This window comes from Protopterus annectens, chromosome 1.part0 (genome assembly GCF_019279795.1).
Source record: "Protopterus annectens isolate FY-2018-M chromosome 1.part0, PAN1.0, whole genome shotgun sequence".
NCBI lineage: Eukaryota > Metazoa > Chordata > Ceratodontiformes > Protopteridae > Protopterus > Protopterus annectens.
The window spans coordinates 963,525,413-963,545,781 of record NC_056725.1 but is presented as its reverse complement, the minus strand read 5'-3'; the positions used below and the strand labels follow the sequence as shown (position 1 = coordinate 963,545,781).

At 39.2% G+C, this 20,369-nt stretch overlaps 1 protein-coding gene across 3 annotated transcripts in view; it reads right to left on the bottom strand.

Moving 5' to 3' along the window:
- Window positions 1-20,369, bottom strand: part of AKAP7 (A-kinase anchoring protein 7) — a 1,625,267-nt gene that overhangs the window by 1,284,223 nt on the left and 320,675 nt on the right. For all 3 annotated transcript variants that reach the window (XM_044064537.1, XM_044064536.1, XR_006363953.1), the window contains exon 6: window positions 6,738-6,898. In XM_044064537.1, the coding sequence (XP_043920472.1) occupies window positions 6,738-6,898 (161 nt within the window). The remainder of the gene's footprint in view (window positions 1-6,737; window positions 6,899-20,369) is intronic.

The following is a 20,369-nucleotide window of genomic DNA, read 5'->3' as shown; positions in this document are numbered from 1 at the left end:
GCAATGGTACAAAAGAATACCCGAAGATATGGGAAAAAAGGGAAGGTTTACCAATGATGATAAAGAGAGAATACCTCGTGGAAAAAGGGTAAAGAAAAGAGCAGAAAAACATGAAAAAAATATGTACACTAGATGCGATAGGGTAAGAGACAATGAAATATAAACTTTTCTGACAGAAAAGTAATCTGAAAGACTATTAAACAACAAATAACTGTACTTAGCTCAAGAGAAGTAGCTTGACACAACCGAATGGCAATGCAGCAAACAAAATCTGAGGTAACAGGGAGAGGGGGATTGTGGGTAAGAGTTTAGCTCGAGAGTTTGAAGCTGACACAAGCTTGGAAAATGGCCGGCTCGGTTCCGAGGTCGGAACCGATACCCATGCGTAAGGAATGAACGAAGATTAACAATATCAGATCATTATTTTTACTTATTTATAATGGCAGCGTGGCAGCTCATTAATATTAAGGACATGTACTGTATTTTTTAACCTGAGCAGAAGTCTTATAATCAACCCAATAGAAACCAGAGTAACATATCATGTCAGACTGAATTGGTAAGTCTTGTCTATGTCTAAGATACAGTATCCTGAAGTACTTTGATGAAAGTTCTTCATACAACTTTCAGGGCAGTATCCTAGGGCAAGCAAGTACACTGTGCAACATGGACTCCCATTCTCTCCTGAGTGATTTCAACAGTTTAGTGATGAATTTGACTGCAGCATATTGCACCCCTCATCTCATGACATTTTGGCCATAATATGGTTGCTATTCTAGAAACATTGACTGGCCAGGGAAAATATACTTGATTCTTACTTCTGATAGTATTACAACTCTGTTGAGTAGCATACTGGATACATACTGCATTTCCCAGTATTACAATGTTCTGTACATATGCAGCATTTCAGCATAAAATGAAGTCATATACACAGTCTAATGGAGACTGGGTACAATGCAACATATCAGTCTGTCACAGTCAAATGACTGCACAGGCCTATGTCTAAAATGGAGTAACTCATCCCTCTTTCAGAGTTCTAGACAAATAAAATACAGCATAGCAATCCTCTATTGAGAGTTCATGAGAAAATTTCCAAGGAATTATCTTTGGACGTAAAATAAAAAGTGTATGTATGACTGACATTCTTCCTGTAGAAATTTCAGTACAGCTCAGTTCTTAATTTGGCCCCAGCACATTCCCCCTGTCTAGTACAACCAAAAGAAAAACTTCAACAGTATTTTGTCTGAAGATCTAGGATGAAAAATAACATACCATTAATAAAGGCAAGGCACTACACTGACAAAAGTGTAATGACATTAGATGTGAATAAGCATTAAGGAGTTGTGCACTAATATTAGTGATGCCACATGACTCAGAAAATGCCAAGCATGTGCTTACCACAGCAACAGGATTACAGTGAATGTCCTAGCAGGCTTAGAAAAACTTGCCTGATTACAAGATGAATACAATGGGAAGAAGAAATGAATATAAATTTTCTTAGTGGAGTAAGAACACAAGACATATACATATGCTCCTGATGACAGCAGGGGATGTAATGATACATTATTGCTATAACAGTATGTTCTCCCTGAATTTCTACCAAACTCATGCACAACAAAAATAGGGAAGGAGTAAAAGGGGGCTACAGTGAACTTTACAAATAATTTATTTTTAGGAATCTCATAGGAAACAGAGCATTACCGATTGTAGAATGAATCATTATAAACGATAATTCCACTTTCTTCAGATCAGGAACCCTGTTCTCTGAAAATTGTCCGAGAACATCCAGACTTGTATTAGATTTCTGTCACATTATTACAGCGCCCCAGAGAGAGAGAATAATCTATTGACTAAAGTTTGTTAAATCAACTTCTGTCTGAGTTTGTTTCTTTTCTACTCATGCGCAAAGCAATGCGCCCCTTCAGGTATATTGACTGGCTCTGTACTGATACACTAATAACCCCCTGCAGCAAGAACTAATGCCTCTAACTGGGTTTTTACTCCACCATCTCTAGCCTCTGGAACAAGAGGTCAGTGTATTTTTCAGAAAATGAATATCATTCTTTCTTCAAGCCAGGCATCAGAACCTTGTACCTTCTTCATGTTATCCTGCTTAGCATTGTCTATTCACATAAAAAATAAGTATTCAGTATTTTATTTGTACGTTGTATGCTATTTAGTTTAGTAACAATGTAGAGTACATTCATTTAGTCTATGTTGCTGCTACTATAATACAACCAGGTCACGTCTGAAAATCTTCAGCAGTGATTACTATACTCAAGTAGCAAAACAAATTAAAAAAACAATGCCATATGACGCAGAACAGACGACTGAATACTCTCTTAAGGACATTATTGCCATCTCATTTTCCTAATAATGCATCTGAACCCTTGTCAGCATTTTGTTTCAAAATGGAAACTGCATTGCATTCAGGCTAGTTACATATGGATTACAAGAACACAAACATTACAGAATTTAATTATTAATCTTTTTATTGTAATACTAAACTATATCTCAAAATAAATCTGTTGTAAAGACTACTGCAAACAGACCATTCGTAAACACCTACTTCTGGTTACACTTATTTATTTTTCTTTTTCTTTTGTTAACTGGGGTGGTCCGACTGGAAGAGGTCCCTTTACAGCAGAGGCCTGGGGAGAAAAGCTCCACATAAATTCATAAGCACAAATAACAATACTGACATTATACATAGTGTTAAAAAACATTGTTATACAAGTAGTATCTAGAGAGAAAAGAAAACAGTAAAGGCAATTCAAATCAGCAATATTTACATATGTACAATCTGTTTGTTGTAAAAAAACTGACAGAGATTACAAGTTCATGTTTGCTAAGGGATACCATTTGTACCAAGCATGTTTACTGAAGGCATGTACTATGACAGAAAGAGAGAGAGTGTGGAGGTAACAGGTTTTAGGATGATGTGACACATGGACAGAGCCAAGAACTTATAAGGTAGGTCTTCAGGGAGATTTTGAATTGTGTGGTATTTGATGCAGAAGTCACGGATGGAGGGAGATTATTCCAGGTTTTTGCTATACTGTGTGAAAACAGAGTTTGCCTGCTGTGTTGTTAGCTGATAATATAGAGAGAAGTGCTTAGATGGCAGAGCGGAGTGGACGCTTTGGTGTGTAGTTAGTCAGCAATTGCCTAAGAGCGGGAGTTTTGTTGGGTTGTTTTAGGCTGTTGTAAGCTATGACAAGTTGGTGACAGATTAGTAGGTGTGGGAGCTCAAGCCACTGAAGATGTCTAAGAGGTATGTAGTGATGAGTTCGAAATGGGGAATTATTAGCAAACTTGGCGATTTTGTTGTAACAAGACTCACGTTTCTCTAGGTCAGATTTCTTAATATAAGTGAGAATTGGGGCTGCATACATTAGTGTGGAAAGAAGGTGAGTTTGAGCTAGGGTGACCTGATCTGATAGACAGTTTTATGTCTGTATAAGGAACCCATTTTTTGTGTACCTTTTTTATAGTTTGAGAGATATGGATGTCAAAATGGAGGTTATCTACTTCAACGTCAAGGATCGTGGTGTGAAGAGAAGGTGAAATGATAGTACCTTTACTGGAGGTAATAGAGAAGGAGAGTGGAGAGGTTTTTGCTTTGTTTGGGGTGAATAGAAGTAGTTTTGTTTTGTCTGGATTTAAGATGAGTTGAATATTAGTGATCCACCTTTCTACTGAGGCAAAAGATTCTTGGGCCAGGTGGTTTAGGGTGGTAAGAGATGGGGCTGAGCAGATTATAGTGGAATCATCTGCATACTGTATTAATGAGGCCTGCAGGGTGGAGGTATTTAGGTTATTGATCAAGACAGAAAAGAGCAGTGGACCCAATATGGAACCTTGAGGTACACGAATGGAAGTTGGGAGTAAAGGGGATAGAACTCCTTGCCACTGGACAGCTTGTTGTTGGTCTGATAGGTAATTTTTAAACAAAGCAATAGTGTTAGGGGTAAAAGCTAAAGAGGTTAGAGTATCTATTAGTAAAGGGTGAGAAACCATATCAAATGCTTTGGAGAGGACCAGGAATATAGCAGATACAAATCTGTTATTTCTATGTTGGTTAACACGGTTTGTGAAGGAGAGAATGGTGGTGGTTGTGCTGTGGTGTGGACAGAAACCATGTTGTGTAGGGGAGAGATTGTTTGAATTTAGGAAATACATGACTTGAGAGTGTATGCATTTCTCCAGTATCTTTGATAAAGGAGACAGAATGGCAATGGGGCAGTAGTTTGAGAAATCATAGGAGTTTCCACCCTTACGAAGTGGAATAATGTAGGAGATTTTCCACAGTCTAGGGATATAGGATTCCTGTATAGAGTGGTTAATAAGGATTGAGACTGGGTAGGATATGGAGTTGGCAGCTATTTTTAGGAAATTTGCTGGTAAACTGTCTGCTGTAAGAGTAGTGGGTTTAAGTTTTAAGAGGTGTTTCTTTATCTTAGAGGTTGGGACAGGTGAGAAAGTAAAGGGAGACAAGTTGTTAGGAGCTGTTGTCATGGATGAATAGCTATTTTGGATAGTTGAGTAGACAGAGATGTAATGGATTTAGTAAACTGATAGTTGAATTTCGAGGCTATATTGCTATCTGTATTTGAGGAGATTGAGGTGGGAGCTGGTGTGGTGGTTTTACCAGGTTTTAGTAGAGTGTTAATTGCGTGCCAGAACTTTTGAGGGTTGTAGGAGTGTTTGTTTTGGATATTTAGATAGTAGTTCTGTTTATCAAGCTTTGTTTGTTGTTTGACCTGATTCCTAAGGTGTTGGTAGTTTTGTTTGGAAAGACTTGTGTTGTCTTTCTTCCACGTTTTCCATGCATTATCACTGGATTTTCAAAGGGCTCTAGTGGACTTACTAAGCCATGGAGCAAGATGAAGTTTAGATCTAATTGTTCTTATGGGGGCTATTAAATCAAGGATCTTAGTAAGAGTACTATTAAAACAGTCTACTGCTTGGTCCAAGTGGAGGATGCGTAGTGGTTCCCAGTTACATTTTTTAACGTACAGTTGAACTCTAGAGGGTTAACATTGCAATCATTTCTGACCTGTCTATAGAATGTAGGTATGGGTATGTAAATACGGTTGCATAGGAGGAAAGTTGGGATGTAATCACTAAGTCCATCTGGCAGATAACCTGTTTGTAGTTTTGTTCTGGGAAGTTTACTAATGTCCAATCTAGTACAGATTCCTTTTGGGACTTTTTATCTACTCTAGTAGGTTCTTGAATGAGTTGAGAGAAGCCGTACAGGTTGATGTAGTTAGTGGGGTTTTTAGAGTTGCAGGCTGGCCAATCAGTGTTTAGGTCTCCTAGTAGAATAGTCTCTTGTGGGAGGTTGTCTTTTACCCATTGAAGACTTTCCTCAATTATTAAAGAGTTATTACCTGGAGTGATATACGCAGAAAGAATATTGATACTCTTTTTCTTGTTTAGGAGTAGCATAGAGCCTATGATCTCAGCAGCATTAAACTGTGGTAGAGGAGTTAGAAAAGGTTGTATGGTAAGTGCATTTTTATAGACAATTGCAACACCCCCTCCCTTCTTTCCTGTCCTATCTAGTCTTAGGATATTCTACCCTGGAGGGAAAATGTCCTTGTTCTGTGTGCTGAGTTTTAGCCAGGTCTCTGTTATAGTTAGAGTGTCAGGGGAGTTGTGAGTTATGAATGCATGTAAGTGAGGGAGTTTGTTTGATATACTGCGTGAGTTAAGTTTAATGATAAGTAGATCTGTTGTGTGTTTGTTTGGAGGTATAATGTTGCCTGGCCCGGGATTTGGGTAAATATCTCCAGAGGTGAGGAGGTATTTCTTTAATAATAGATGAAGTCTGATTGTTTGTAGAATGTCTATGTGGAGTTTACATGATAATTTTCTAGTGTAAGATAGTGGAAACTGCTTGTTGTGCAAAAGTAATGTTGTGTTGTTATTAAATACAGAGGGGGCTACTGGGAAGCTTATGTGAGTTTTTGTAGGTGTGAAGGTATGTGTTGTATGGTAGGTGATGTGGGGTAGTGGTATGTATGTATATGAGGATGCAGTGTAGGTTAGGGTTGTGAGGATTAACAGGAGAGATGTAAGTAAGAAAAGCATGATAAGTGTCATGTTGTTTATGGAGGAAAGGGGTGTTAATTGGCTGAGAGATAATCAGGGTTGGGATTTGGGAAGATTGTAGTTGACTGGCTGTGGGGTGTGGTCGGGTGATTTATGGTTAGAATAAATGTAGAGGTACTGGGGGCAGGTGAGAATTGGGGGCAGGGTAGGGGAGCGGAGTGAGCTGTGTGTAGCGAGGCGAATGGAGCGGGGCCCAAGCAGACCCTGCGGCTGCAGAGCCAATCTGTTAGGTCTTTCCAGTGCAGACTAGCTATGCACAGGTATTGCCCAAGGCAAGGTATTACAAAGAAAAAATAAGCTGATTTCCTAAACCTTGGCACTTTATTTGTGAAAGTACCCTTTGCCTTAGTTATAGGAGTAACTGGGGAATATCTTGTGAATCTCTGCCAGTGCTACGGACCTCCTGAGCAGTTTTCTAAAGAGCAAAGCTTCAGAATTTAATAGCATTAAGTATAGGAGATGTAATAACCTTGTTTCTTTTCAGGTGACAAGGAAAAAATAGTTTGTCTGTTTTCCATTTACACAGATGTTAATACTTCAGCAAGTCACTAAAAAAGAACACATTTCAGTTGATGCTCTACAAAACATTCCAGCAAGCTTGACTTAAGCTTTATCATTACCTGCAATGTTATACAGTGGTGCCATATGATCCCCATGTGCCAAATTGGCAAACACAACTTCATTCCTAAAGTGCCCTATTCCTTTGAATGGTAAAATCAGATTTTTTCCATGCAGGGCATCTGTCACCATCCCTTTTGCTTCTTCAAAGGCACTGGCTGCACTGCAGTAAAACAAGACAATTGAAATAATAATTTTAATTATCTTTGGTACTAAAATTAGACCTGAAATAAAAAAAGCATAACATTTACCTTTCACATGAAAAGAACATTTTCAAAGCTACTGTAGTGTAGACTCCTGCTGTCCTCCCTCAAACAGAAAGATAATAATACCTGACATCAAATTAACTTTTATTTTTGAAGCTGGTGTTTAAGAGCTCTTTATTTTGCAGAATCAAAAGATGTTATCGTTACAAATGTGCTTCTGTTCTTGCAATCAACAGATGAATGTCACACATGTGACTCACTGATATATCCACAAAGCTGCTGCAAAACATCTGACTTGGAAAATGTTAAGGCTAATAGTCATCCACAAGAACTATGTGATACATGCCAGCTTTTTTATCCACCAAACTACCTTTATTTCTGAGTTGACATCAGCCTCTTCCATTTTACCCTAGCTTTATACTTAGATGCTCAACTATAGACTGTCTTCTGAGGTGTAAAAATAAGATCAGCCAGTATACACCACTAAACCAAAACATTTTCATAATCCATATTTTAGTACCGAAACCTAGATTGATCAGCTTTATCTCATTCCTTCCAGTGCAGCTCTTTTGAGAGTGTACCTTTAACTCCCAGCGGGTGTGGCTTGAGCCTTTAAAAAAATGAAGTTATCACCTTACAATCCAAGCAAATATTCATATCTCTGGAACCGTGTTATTGAAAACTGTAAATGGCAAACTATTCAGGATAAATTAATCTTTACATCAGTGGCATTCGTTCAGTTCAATGCTTTAAACTATATATTATAAGCCAAAATAAAGGCAGTGAATATTAATTTTGTAACATTGTATAAACAGGTTATGATATCTTAATAACTATTCAAACAGGACACATACTGCCAGCAGGATTTTCTTCATACAGCCGCGAGCTCTCAAATGAGGCTATGCAGTTCTGTGTTTTCTGAATGTTGAGATATTTAGAGTAATATGAAAATTATTACAATACAAATACACAGATTACAAATAATATTCAATATCTCTTTAGATGCATTTGCCAGAGGTGAAATATCAATGTAATTGTGTTTGCCATAATGTGTGCTTTAAGATGAAATCTTCTGATACCTTGTATGTAGCATGGTTTTGGAATTATTAAAGCAAATAAGAACAAGCAATATTTGACACCCTAGAGACATCAGTAGGAGTTAACTGCAGAAAAGCCTGGAGGCGGACTCAGCGTAATTAGTTAGCTCTAATTTTCCTAATTATTTTATGTTCAAAATAATTACCATTGCAGTAACCGAAGCTATGTGGCTTTTCCCTACTTGCATAGGCCAGCTTCCAAAAGCTTTGGGGTGACTTTCACAAATTCTTCCTGTCAGGGAGGACACTCCTACAAAAAACAGGAGGAGCTCCTAAAGTTTCAGAGCATTTTTGTTGAAGTGAGTGCTTCTTTGGCAGCTGTGATCTTTTAGCTGAGCAGTTTAGTCCTCCCTTTCTAAACTGAATTTTATGTGGAATATTATAGCAATAACCCACGCCTGGGTGTGGGTAATGCTGGATTTACCCACGGTTGGCGTGGTTTGGTGGCGAGCCCGGACCAAACAAAGCCAACCGTGGTAAATAGCATTACCCACACCCAGTGGTTATTGCTATTATATGACATTATTTAAGAAAAGAAACTATTACTTTTCTTAAATAATGGCATAGTATAATGCCTGTTTACTGCCCTTCCGCAGATGTCTGGCATCCGGCAGTTCTGATGTACTGCTGCGCCTGCACAGTACATCAGAGCTGTGCAAAAGCAACGGAGAAAGCAAGATCTCCGTTGCTTTTTACTGTTTTAAGCTATGTTAAATGGGTTTAACATAGCGAGACAGTAAAATAAGCAACGGAGATGTCCGTTGCTTATTTTAAAACTGTCTCGCTATTAAACCCATTTAACATAGCGAAAATAAAAAGCAACGGAGATCTTGCTTTCTCCGTTGCTTTTTAAAACCTGTCTGCTATGTTAAATGGGTTTAGCATGGAGACAGCTAAAATAAGCAACGGAGATCTCCGTTGCTTATTTTAAATGTCTCGCTATGTTAAACCCATTTAACATAGTGAGACAGTGTTAAAGTAGAGTTATACTAATGGAAAAAGTCCGGCGACGGACCTTTTTCCATTAGTATAACTCGATTTACAATGTGCACGCTGGCCAATCAGCGTGCACATTTTGGGGGGGGTCATGGTATAATGTTTTTTTGACAACAGTGTGTGTGTGTGTGTGTGTGTGTGTGTGTGTGTGTGTGTGTGTGTCTGTGTGTGCTTAAGAAACAGGTAACATATTCTCCATTATCTTATGTATTTCAGATTGCTTTTGTGAACTTTGTTGTGAGGAAAACATTTCATGTAGGACTAAATACTACATCAGTTTTGCTGATTAGAGTGTTGGGGAAAGGAAACTGTGCTTGTGGGGTACTGTCTGTTTAAAACTTACCTCAGAACTGACAGTTTCTTTTCTCACATACTTATCAATGCTTCAAGGCTAGTTCTTCTTCTTCTTCTTCCTCTGCTTACTTATGGAGCAGTAGATAGTCTCCTAGATATTACTTTCCCCAGTGCATTAAAATAAGCGAACTGTTAAGGAGTCTTGTAGGATGTTTCTGGCTCCTTCCTTGCTTTAGCTGTTGGTGGGTGACACTGCTGTGGCCAACTATTGTCTTTCAGACAACCCATCTTCTTCTCCTGGCCCTCTTGGTGTAGCAGCAGCAATAGCTAAAGACTGGGAGATAGCTACATCCTTTGCAGCTGTGGGAAAGCCCAGAACAGGCCATGGAAAAAGTACAGTTGTGTACCTACCATAAATGTAGAGGTTCAAGTGTCTTCACTGTTGCAGTCATTACTCTTGGGTTATCCTGCTGGCAGGCTACCCTCAGTCGGGCAGAATTCCAAAGTCTAGGTCCGGCGTCGGTTGCTGTCACCTCTTCCCTGACGTCAGTGTGCCAGGGGTATAAAAGATGCAGCTGACGCCATTTTCTTCAGTTTTTCTTGCCCCAGATGTCAGGTGCCCCCAAATTGGTAGGCTGCAAAATATGCCAATAAAAATGCATGCACAAAAATAACATTTCCTTCATCTACAAGCAAATACACCAAATAGGTTGTATAGGATAGAAAAGTGCAGATAAGTCCCAGCAAAGAAAAGGGGGATGGTGGGTGGGTAACCTGGACTGCAACAGTGAATACACTCGAACATCTACATTTATGGTAGGTACACAACTGTACTATGTTCATCGTGTTTCACTGTTGCAGTCATTACTCTTGGGTTGAATCCCAAAGCTGAGGAAGGGTGGCTGGGCTAAATAGGATTAGGAGAGGCTAAAAGGCCCTGCAGAACTGCAGTGGCAAAGCCTGCTCTGGATTTAGAGTACAGAGGTAAGTGATAGTGCTTTCTAAATGTGAGCACTGAACTCCAAGTTGCGGCCTCTAAGATATCTTTGGTTGGTACTCCTCTGAGGAAGGCTGCTGAAGTGGCTGCTGCTCTTGTGGAATGAGGCCTAATGCCCTTAGGCACTGATATGCCATGTTGAAAATAGCAGAAACGGATGCAATGGCCTATCCATTTTGAAATAGTCTGTTTTGAGATAGCCTTTCCTTGTGATCCTGCAGCATATGACACTAAACGTTGCTCAGTTTTTCTGAAAGCTTTAGTTCTGTCCAAGTAGAATCGTAACTGCCTGTGTATGTCCAAAGAATGCAGAATTTTATCACCCTTGTTCTGTGGATTAGGATAAAAGGTTGGCAAGTGAATGGTTTGGTTAAGGGCCACACTGGACACCACCTTAGGCATAAATGTAGGGTTTGTCCTCAGAGAAACCCTGTCTGGATGAAAAATGATGAAAGGTTCCACAGCCATGAGTGCTTGTAACTCCGAGACTCGCCTTGCAGAGGTTATTGCTAGGAGCAGAGCTGTTTTCCAGGATAAGAATTTTATATCTGCTGTTGATGCTGGCTCAAAAGGAGGCAGTGTGAGTTTTTCCAAAACATAATTGAGGTCCCAGGCTGGAATTGGTGCTCTCCTTGGAGGCCTAATGTTTTTGGCCCCTCTGAGGTACTGCCTTATTAAAGGATGAGAAAAGATAGGTGGTTCCGTATTGTAATGGGCTGAAATGGCAAAGTCATGAATCTTAATTGATAGAAGGAAAGGCCTTTGTTCAGCATCTCAGTTAGGTATTGTAAAATCTGAGGGATATTTGGTACACACGTGTCAATGCCTTGTTCCTGGTTCCAAGCACAGAATCTCTTCCATTTTTCTGCATGAGATTTTCTGGTGCTGGGCCTCCTGGCCTCCAAAATAACATCCATAACAGCTTTTGAAAGTGGAGTGTTCTAAATGGCTACATTATCCGCCATGCTGCCAGATTTAAGGTCCTGAGTTGGCTATGCAGGATCTTATTGTTTTCTTCCAAAAAACACACAGGAAAACAGGATACCAGCCGACAAGCGTTTATTGCCAACGAATAACAGCCACGATTTGACCTAGGTTTCATCCGTAACCACAGACTTCTTCAGAATACAAAAGACACAACAACCAACTCACTTAAAAAGCATCACAATTAACCAATCAATTAATTAACACTTCATTAAAATTCTGAACAATTAAAATACAAAATAATATATTAACTTCTCTTAAACTTAAAACTAATTACTAAATGCACCTATGTAAAATATAAATGAAATAAAAACAAAATCAAAAATAATGATAATAAAGCTAACTTATGAATGCTTAACTATTTAACGCCAGTGATATTCTTCAACTTTAATAAAGGCTTAATAGTACTATACTCATTAAGACCGGGAAAGTAATGTGCGTTTAATCTAAGCTGCCATTTAAGTTCACAAATATCCAAGTGTAAATCAATAATTCTGCCTTGCTGGTCCAACTTGATTTGTTGTAAAACACAAAACTTAAAACTATGATCACCATAGTCAAGTATATGCCTAGCAAGAGCATTAGTAGTTCTACCATGTTTAATATCCAAAAGATGTTCCTTTATTCGCTCCCGAAAGGCCCTACAGGTTTTGCCTACGTAAAATGCCTTACATACTTGACATAAGGCTAGATAAACTACATTTTTAGTATAGCAATCAAAATGACCCCAGATTGAAATACCACGGTGATTAATCACCAACCTGCTAGCAGAAGTAAAAATGTAGGAACATACAGAACACCTTCCACATTTAAAATTACCCAATGGCCTATTGGTACAAGGTCCCTTTTCCCAAGAAATCTTTTCAAACATATCCTTAAGGGATGAATCCTTCCTATATATAAACTTCAACTTATTACTGTATATTGAACTCAAGTCTCCCTCAGTTTTTAAAAAACTCCAATTTCTACCTATAATCTTACTTATCTCATCCGAATCACCATTAAATGTAGAAATATAAATTAAAGGTGAAGTAATCAAAAATCGTAACCTATCTGAATCATAACCAAATGAATTAAATTGAAGAGTATCAGTGTTAAGTATAGCCTGAAACACACCAGTTTCCCTTTTACGTTTAACTTCAAGAAAAACTTCTAAACACAAGTTTTCAGGATAACCCCTATTTTTAAATAAGGAAATCATAAATTCTAACTCCTCAATAAATTTGTTGTCATCACTAACCATCTGGGCAGCTCTAACCATTTGCCCTTTAACAATAGCTCTTTTTTGATGGTCAGGGTGCCAACTATTAAACTGAAGATATGAGTTTGAAAAAGTTGGTTTTCTATATATATTTGACTTCAATAAACCACACACCCTATCATATGTTAATCTAACGTCCAAATATGTAATGGTGTCTGAATTAATGTCATGCGTAAAAGTCAAAAAACACACTGTGCTATTGATATATTTAATGAAGGCTTCTAACATGACCTTTTCGCCTTCCCAAATGATAAAAATATCATCCAAAAAGTGTGAATATAGTCTGATGTTTTTGTAAAACTCAATGGGGAATATAAAATGCTCCTCCCAATATGCCATGATGTAACTGGCATAAATGGGGGCACAAGCGGCCCCCATTGTCACCCCAATGCGTTGTTTAAAATAATGCCCTTCAAAAACTAAAAAATTGTTTTTCAACACCACTTCCATGAGTCTAACAAAGACATTAATTCTTTCCTGCTCATACACACCAGTTTTCAAAAGTTGTTGCTCCAACCATGTTAACCCTATGTTGTGTGGTATAACTGTAAATAAGTTACACACGTCTATGGTTAAAAAATAAAAATTATTGTTATTACCAAGCTCTACTGACTTCAACCTTTCCAAAAAGTGCCATGAGTCCTTAGTAATATGGGGAAAACAACCAATGCCCGTTTTTAAATGATAGTCCAAAAATTGACTAATGAAGCAAACCTTACTACGCTTACCATCTACTATAGGTCTAAACTGCACGTTGTTCAACCCTTTGTGTATCTTAGGAATGCCAAAGATACCACTGATCACAGGGTAAGCATTTACCATGTATTCATATGCCTTTTCGGTCACCTCACCTTGATATAACATATCCTCTAAAACAAAATCAATATTTTTATATGTTATATTGATTTTGTTGATACTTACTTCAATGTAACTATCATGCATAATTATTGTCATCATAAGACTGACATAATCATTGTTATCCACAATGACTACACCATTGCCTTTGTCGGGCTTCATAATGCGAATATTCCCCATTCTATTAAATTTTTTCATAAGATGATACTCATCCTTGGACATATTACAGTGTGGTGTACCTTTCCACTGTTTATAATAATGTCTTATATCAAATTCACATAATCTTTCAAACGTGTGCACAGCATGATTCAAAGGCGGATTAAAAACACTTGGTTTAGACAAGCTCAAATTTTCGCCAGTACTATAACAATTACTGGGGTCATTAAAAAATATTTTTAAATTCAATTTGTGTGTAAAAAGTTTCAAGTCAATAAGAGCATCGATAGCCTCTCCTACAGGGGACAAAATTAAATCCCTTTGAAAAAAATTGACATATTCCACACCCAAATGAACACTGGAATAATTGTATAATTTAAAATTGTTCATATTATTTACCGTTACTATAGGATTACTCAAAATCCCAAGAATTGACTGGTGAAAACTACCCCCATCTGAACCATTCTGTTTGGATAAAGTGATGTTGCTTATATGTTCAGAAGAATCTTCTCCACTTATTTCCCTACCTGTGCTCAACAACTCAAAAAATTCTGGGGTGTCATTAATAAAAACTGCTGGCGTCGTAATCACTTCACTAGGTGACCTAGAATACCCAGGTCACAATCTAAATTTAAATCGCACTGCACTGATTCTGGTTCCTCCAAACCCTCAGTAATAGTGTGAACCACCATACTGTTTGGTTCATCCATGACAGTGTAGGTACTCAAATTTAACAAAGTAATGTTAGAACATTCGTTCGCCACATCAAACCCTAAAGATTGAACACTGTGACCAAAACATTCATCATAATAATGCTCAACCAATCTACTACCATATAAATCAAAACTCTGATCACAATCAAAACTTTGCACAGCATTCAAATCCTTGTCCACAGCGTCAAGTAATACTGAGTCTGAAGCAGTTACTTTCCCCATAACAACAAAGGAATTATTAAAATATTCAGTTTTATGTGCACTTCAGCAAGTAAAAATATAATTTGTTTCCGAATTAACCAAATTGTCAACAGTTGTAATGTTAATGTCTAACCTCTTGCCCGTTGACTCGTTATCTAATTGAGGCACCCATTCCAAAACTGATGCTTCCGTCAAAGCTTGTGTAAAACAGAAATGAGCGTTTATCTACTTCCTCATTCTCCACGCTCCTTTCTGCAAAGTATTTATACCATGATTTGCTTTGGGCTTTGCTCCTAACCGGCCATCATCGTTCTCCTCGTGATATCGATCCCAATTCCGTATCCTCTCTGAATGCCTTACTCCTTCCTCTAAAAGGCTCCCATTACCATGAGTAAAACTGTCACATGCTTCCTGCTCATCAGCGGATGTGACCTCATCCGTTTGTTCATGATGGTAAATGGATGCATTCTTGTTACCATGCCAACCAGGGGCTTTCTTTGATTTAGGATAAATATTCCCACTCTCATATATTTTGGTGTCACGCTGTATTTTCTTAAATTTCTTATTATGAATAGCCTCACAGCTGTGATCCACATCTTGCATAATACTGATGTAATTGGTATAATAGCGGTCAAACAACAAGTCTTTGGTAATACTGTCATTAATATATACAAGCTCATCAAGTAATACTTCTATCTTAACTTTATTATATTCGATCATGATGTCCATGATACTTAAACCAGTTTTGTTGAATAACTCGTGTAGTTCATTAATCATTATATCATTACCTTCACACCCATTCGGATACCTCCACACACGTAAGCCCTTCGGCACCATCCTAAGTTCAATATTTCTGGCTAAATAACTGTTCTCAAGTTGCATTCTTTTTAATTTGAACAATTTGGTCTCGAACAATTTGAGCATTTCGTTCATAGATCTACCTTGCTTGGTGCTATTCTGTTTTTTACCAGCGCAGTCCACTTCGAAACTATAAGTGTTATTCTTCCACTTCTCAGTGTTAAAACCATTGAATTGATTGTCCGCCAACTCAGGTCACGAAATACTAATATGTCCCTTAGGTATACATCCGGACTTATTAACATTGAAACCATCCACAGTAGTGCCAATAGGAGTGGCTTGAGTGAGCGGCAAGCCCAAACTCCCTGACAAGGAAGAAACAGATGCAGTACTTTGCCTATCTGTTAAAAGTTTAATCTGAGCCGAATGCTCTTGAAGCTGTTCATTAATCTGTTGCAGTAACCCCACAATGTCGGCCAGAGAGTTCTCATTCTCCATGGAAAAAGTAAAACAAACCAAGGAACAAGATAACATATACTTTCAAAAAACACATAGGAAAATGGGATACCAGCCGACAAGCATTTATTGCCAATGAATAACAGCCACGATTTGACCTAGGTTTCATCCGTAACCACAGACTTCTTCAGAATACAAAAGACATAACAACCAACTCACTTAAAAGCATCACAATTAACCAATCAATTAATTAACACTTCATTAAAATTCTGAACAATTAAAATACAAAATAATATATTAACTTCTCTTAAACTTGAAACTAAAAACTAAATGCACCTATATAAAATATAAATGAAATAAAAACAAAATCAAAAATAATAATAGTAAAGCTAACTTATGAATGCTTAACTATTTAACGCCAGTGATATTCTTCAACTTTAATAAAGGCTTAATAGTACTATACTCATTAAGACCGGGAAAGTAATGTGCGTTTAATCTAAGCTGCCATTTAAGTTCACAAATACCCAAGTGTAAATCAATAATTCTGCCTTGCTGGTAAAAACTTGATTTGTTGTAAAACACAAAACTTAAAACTATGATCACCATAGTCAAGTAAATGCCTAGCAAGAGGATCTTATTGTTTTGTCGGGTCAGCAAGTGAGAAGTTTGAGGCAATATCCATGCTGGACCTTGAGACAAGCTCTTTAGGATTGGGTACCAGTGCTGCTGTGGCCAGTCTGGTGCAATCAGTATCATTTTTGGCTTCTCTTGTCTGACCTTTAGGAGTACCCTGGGAAGGAGAGGCAGTGGGGGAAAAGCATATACTGTTAGTTTTTTCCAGCTGAAGGATAGGGCGTCCACTTTACATGTTTGCTTGTAATAAATCCTTGTGCAAAATCTCTGCAATTGGCAGTTGTGAGGGGAGGCAAATAGATCTATGTCTGGGCATCCCCATTTCCTTATCATGCTGAAGACTTGTGGATCCAGTTTCCATTTGTAGGGATCCATGAGGTTTCTGCTTAGTTCATCTGCCAGAGTATTTGTTTTTCCTGGCAGGAATTGTGCTTGCAGGTGAATTTGAAAAGCCAATGTTGTGTCCCATAAGGTCATTGCTTGCCTGCAGAGGGGGTAGGAATATGTACCACATGACCGTAGTGTTGTCTGTCTTTATCAGTAACTGTCCTGGATGAAGCAGGTCCTTGAAAGCTGTCAGGGCATTTTGAACAGCTAGTATCTCTTTTTTATTGATGTGAAAATGCATCTGGTTTGCAGGCCATGTGCCCTGAATACATTTTCCTGTCATATGGGCTCCCCAGGCATAATCTGATGCATCCGTTGTCAGTGTCTGTCTGGCTGTGGGTAGACTGAATGGCAGACCCTTGTTGCGGTGACAGACTTCTGCCCACCATCGAAACTCCTGTTGCAGGCAGGGAATGAGTGCAATTACTGTCTCCAGGCTGTGGCAATGCTGAGTCCAAACACTTTTTAGATACCATTGTAGTTTCCTCATATGCAGTCTGGCATATGGAATTAGTAGAATGCAGGATGCCATGAAACCCAAGGCCTGCAGGATTTTCCTTGCAGATAGGTGGGTTTTTGTTGCCAATTTCTTGAGTTAAGAAGTCAGTTGCTGTTGTTTGTCTGGCGTGAGATAAGCCATCTGGGCAGTTGTATTTAAGCTTGCACCCAAGAATATTATCTCTTGAGAGGGCACTAGTTTTGATTTCTTTTCGTTTACTGTGTACCCTAAGCCAATTAGCAATTTTTTTACAAATGCCAGATGCTGTAGAAGAATGTCTTTGTTCTCTGCTTGAATTAGGCAGTCGTCCAAGTAGGGATATATTTGAATTCCTTTTTGTCTGCAAAACGCAATTACTGGTGCCAGGCATTTTGTGAAGATCCTGGACGCAGTAGATAAGCCAAAGAGCAGTGCAGAGAACTGGTAATGCATTGAGCCAGCTATGAATCTGAGGTATCTTCTGCAAGATTGTCTGATAGGGACATGCAGGTATGCCTCTTTTAGGTCCAAAGTTACGAGCCAAGCCTTCTTGCCCAGCATGGGCAGTAGCTGCTCTAGAGTCAACATCTTGAATTTTGGAACTTCCAGAAACGTATTTAGTATAGACAGGTCCAGTATTGGTCTCCAGGTTTTGTCCTTTCTGGATACTAGGAAAAGTCTGGAGTAAAATCCTTGCCCCTGCTCTTGTTGTGGTACTCACTGAATGGCCCTCATGTCCATGAGGGCTGTAATTTGTTTTTGTGCCTCTGCCCATTGATTGTGTGGCAGGTCTGGCATAACTTTTGACCTTGGTAGAGTGTTTAAATGGAACATGTAACCTTGGGACACTATGTTCAGGACCCATTTGTCTTGGGTAACCATTTGCCAATTTGATGAAAAAAGTGCTAGTTTCCCCCTAAGGGGGCTGCCAAAAGAAAAATGCTTGCTACTGGTAGAGGAAAGTCATTGGGACTGTTTCCTGTAAGGTTGTGATTTGTCTTCTCTGCTTTTGGAGGTAGGAGCACCCCATTGTTTAGGCCTGTATGAACCTTGGGGCTGAGATCTGCCTCTGGGACGCCTGTATCTGCCTCTTTGTGGTCTGTCTGACACTGGAAAGGACAAATTTTTGGAAGGCCAGTTCCTGCTAAATCTGGGTGGCTGTACCGTAGGAAATCCTTGACTGTCTGCATGTATTTTGCTTTATCATCCATTTTTTTCAACACCTCTTCTGCTTTAGTACCAAACAAAGTATCATGCTGTAATGGTGCATCTAATAATTTTGCTTTAACATGATCAGGCAGAGTCTGTTCCTTTAACCAAGCATGCCTTCTAATAACAGAACCTGTAACAGTGGCCCTGCAAGAGGCCTCCAGTGAATCATAACCACATTGCAAAGTATGCTTTCCCACTTGTTTAGCTGCAATTCCTTGTTCTCTGAACATTCAGTATTTGTCAACAATTTCTGTTTAAGCAGTGACATTAAATATTGCTGATATTTAAGCATATGACACTGACAATTTAAAGCCCTTACAGCCAGGGTAGCAGAAGTGTAGACTTTTTTTCCCACATCTGTCTAGAGCCCTGGAATCCCTATCAGAAGGGACAGGGTTTCTTGCAGTGGAAGCTTTAACCCCCTTGGGACCCTGAGATATAGTTTCTGGGTCAGCAGCGGGGTTTTTATATAGGAATCGCAAGTGGTCTGTGCTGAGGAAGTAGCAGAAAGTCTCTGAGCCTTTTCTTAGATTCAGAATAGTCTTGGCTCTCCCAGTGGAAATGCTCCCTCATGGTATGCAGGGTTTCCCCAAAAGAATAATCCTCAGGAGGAGAGGCTGAAGGAATGGATTCTTCAGCATCAGAATCCTCATAGGGAAGCATGGGGTAATCCTGTTCAGAAGAGGAATCAGAGGAAACAGAAACCTGATCAGAAGAATCATACTCTGTCTCTTGCCTAGGCCTCTTATCAGGAGGGGGATGGGAGCCCCTGATCAAAGTAATTAGGTCTTCGGCCATTTTTGAGCATCTGTTTTTTTAGGCATGGAAGTCTGAGTAGGAGAATGTTGGACTTGTTTCTTTGCCTTTGAAGCTGAAGATGGCTTAATATATAGTTGTGTAGGTCTGAAGACACCCTCAGAAGCCGATGCCTGCTCAGCGGCTCCAGACCCATCTGAGGGAATGATTTCCGAGTGTCCAATACCTTGAGTATCCAAAGGCCCAGTCAGCTCCACGTGGGAGTCAGAAGCGGCCTGTGGCTCTGAGGTAGCGGGTGCCAGGGGCTGCGAAAGCACCTCACTGAGAACCAGCCACTGGCCTAGTAGAGGCTTCATCGTCGGTTTTGGACCTCGGATGCCTATCCTTTTCTTTGTTCTTGCGTTTTTTGTAAACTCCGATTGTCGGCTGGTCTGATGGCATTATATAATTAAATCTTCGGCCAAAGTAATGAAATGCAAAATCGAACTGACGCTTGATAGTGCGTTGGTTAAATCTAGCACAAAACTGACAACTAGCAATGTTGCGATCAGGGCCTAGGCAAGGAATACAGTAAGAGTGAAAATCCTTATGAGGTATTTGCTTCCCACAAGAAATACAATTGTTAACTTTTTCTGACATCGATCTGGAGCAAGAAAAAAGTTTCCCCAATGGGGTACTTAGCTTTAATGAAGACTTCGGTTCTGAAATTCAGATTCAAAAATCTCAGGAGTTGGCCGACCAGCACTTGCAAACTGCTTTTGCATCGGGCACCACGCGGCAAGAAAGACTGAAGAAAATGGCGTCGGCTGCATCTTTTATACCCCTGGTGCACTGATGTCAGGGAAGAGGCGACAGCAACCGACGCCGGACCTAGACTTTGGAATTCTGGCTGAATGAGGGTAGCCTGCCAGCAGGATAACCCAAGAGTAATGACTGCAACAGTGAAACACGATGAACATATACCTTTGTCGCTGACTGGGGAAAGGGCAGGTGAAAGTTTTCACTTGGCTGGGAGGGGATGGGAAAGTTGGGACCAGTCTACCTAAGTAGCCTATCAGAATGGGGGACACTGTGCTTAGTGAGAAAAACTGTCAACTTGTCTCTGTCACTATGGCTAGAGCTGATCTGTTTTTTGCTAAAGAACTGATGGCTGC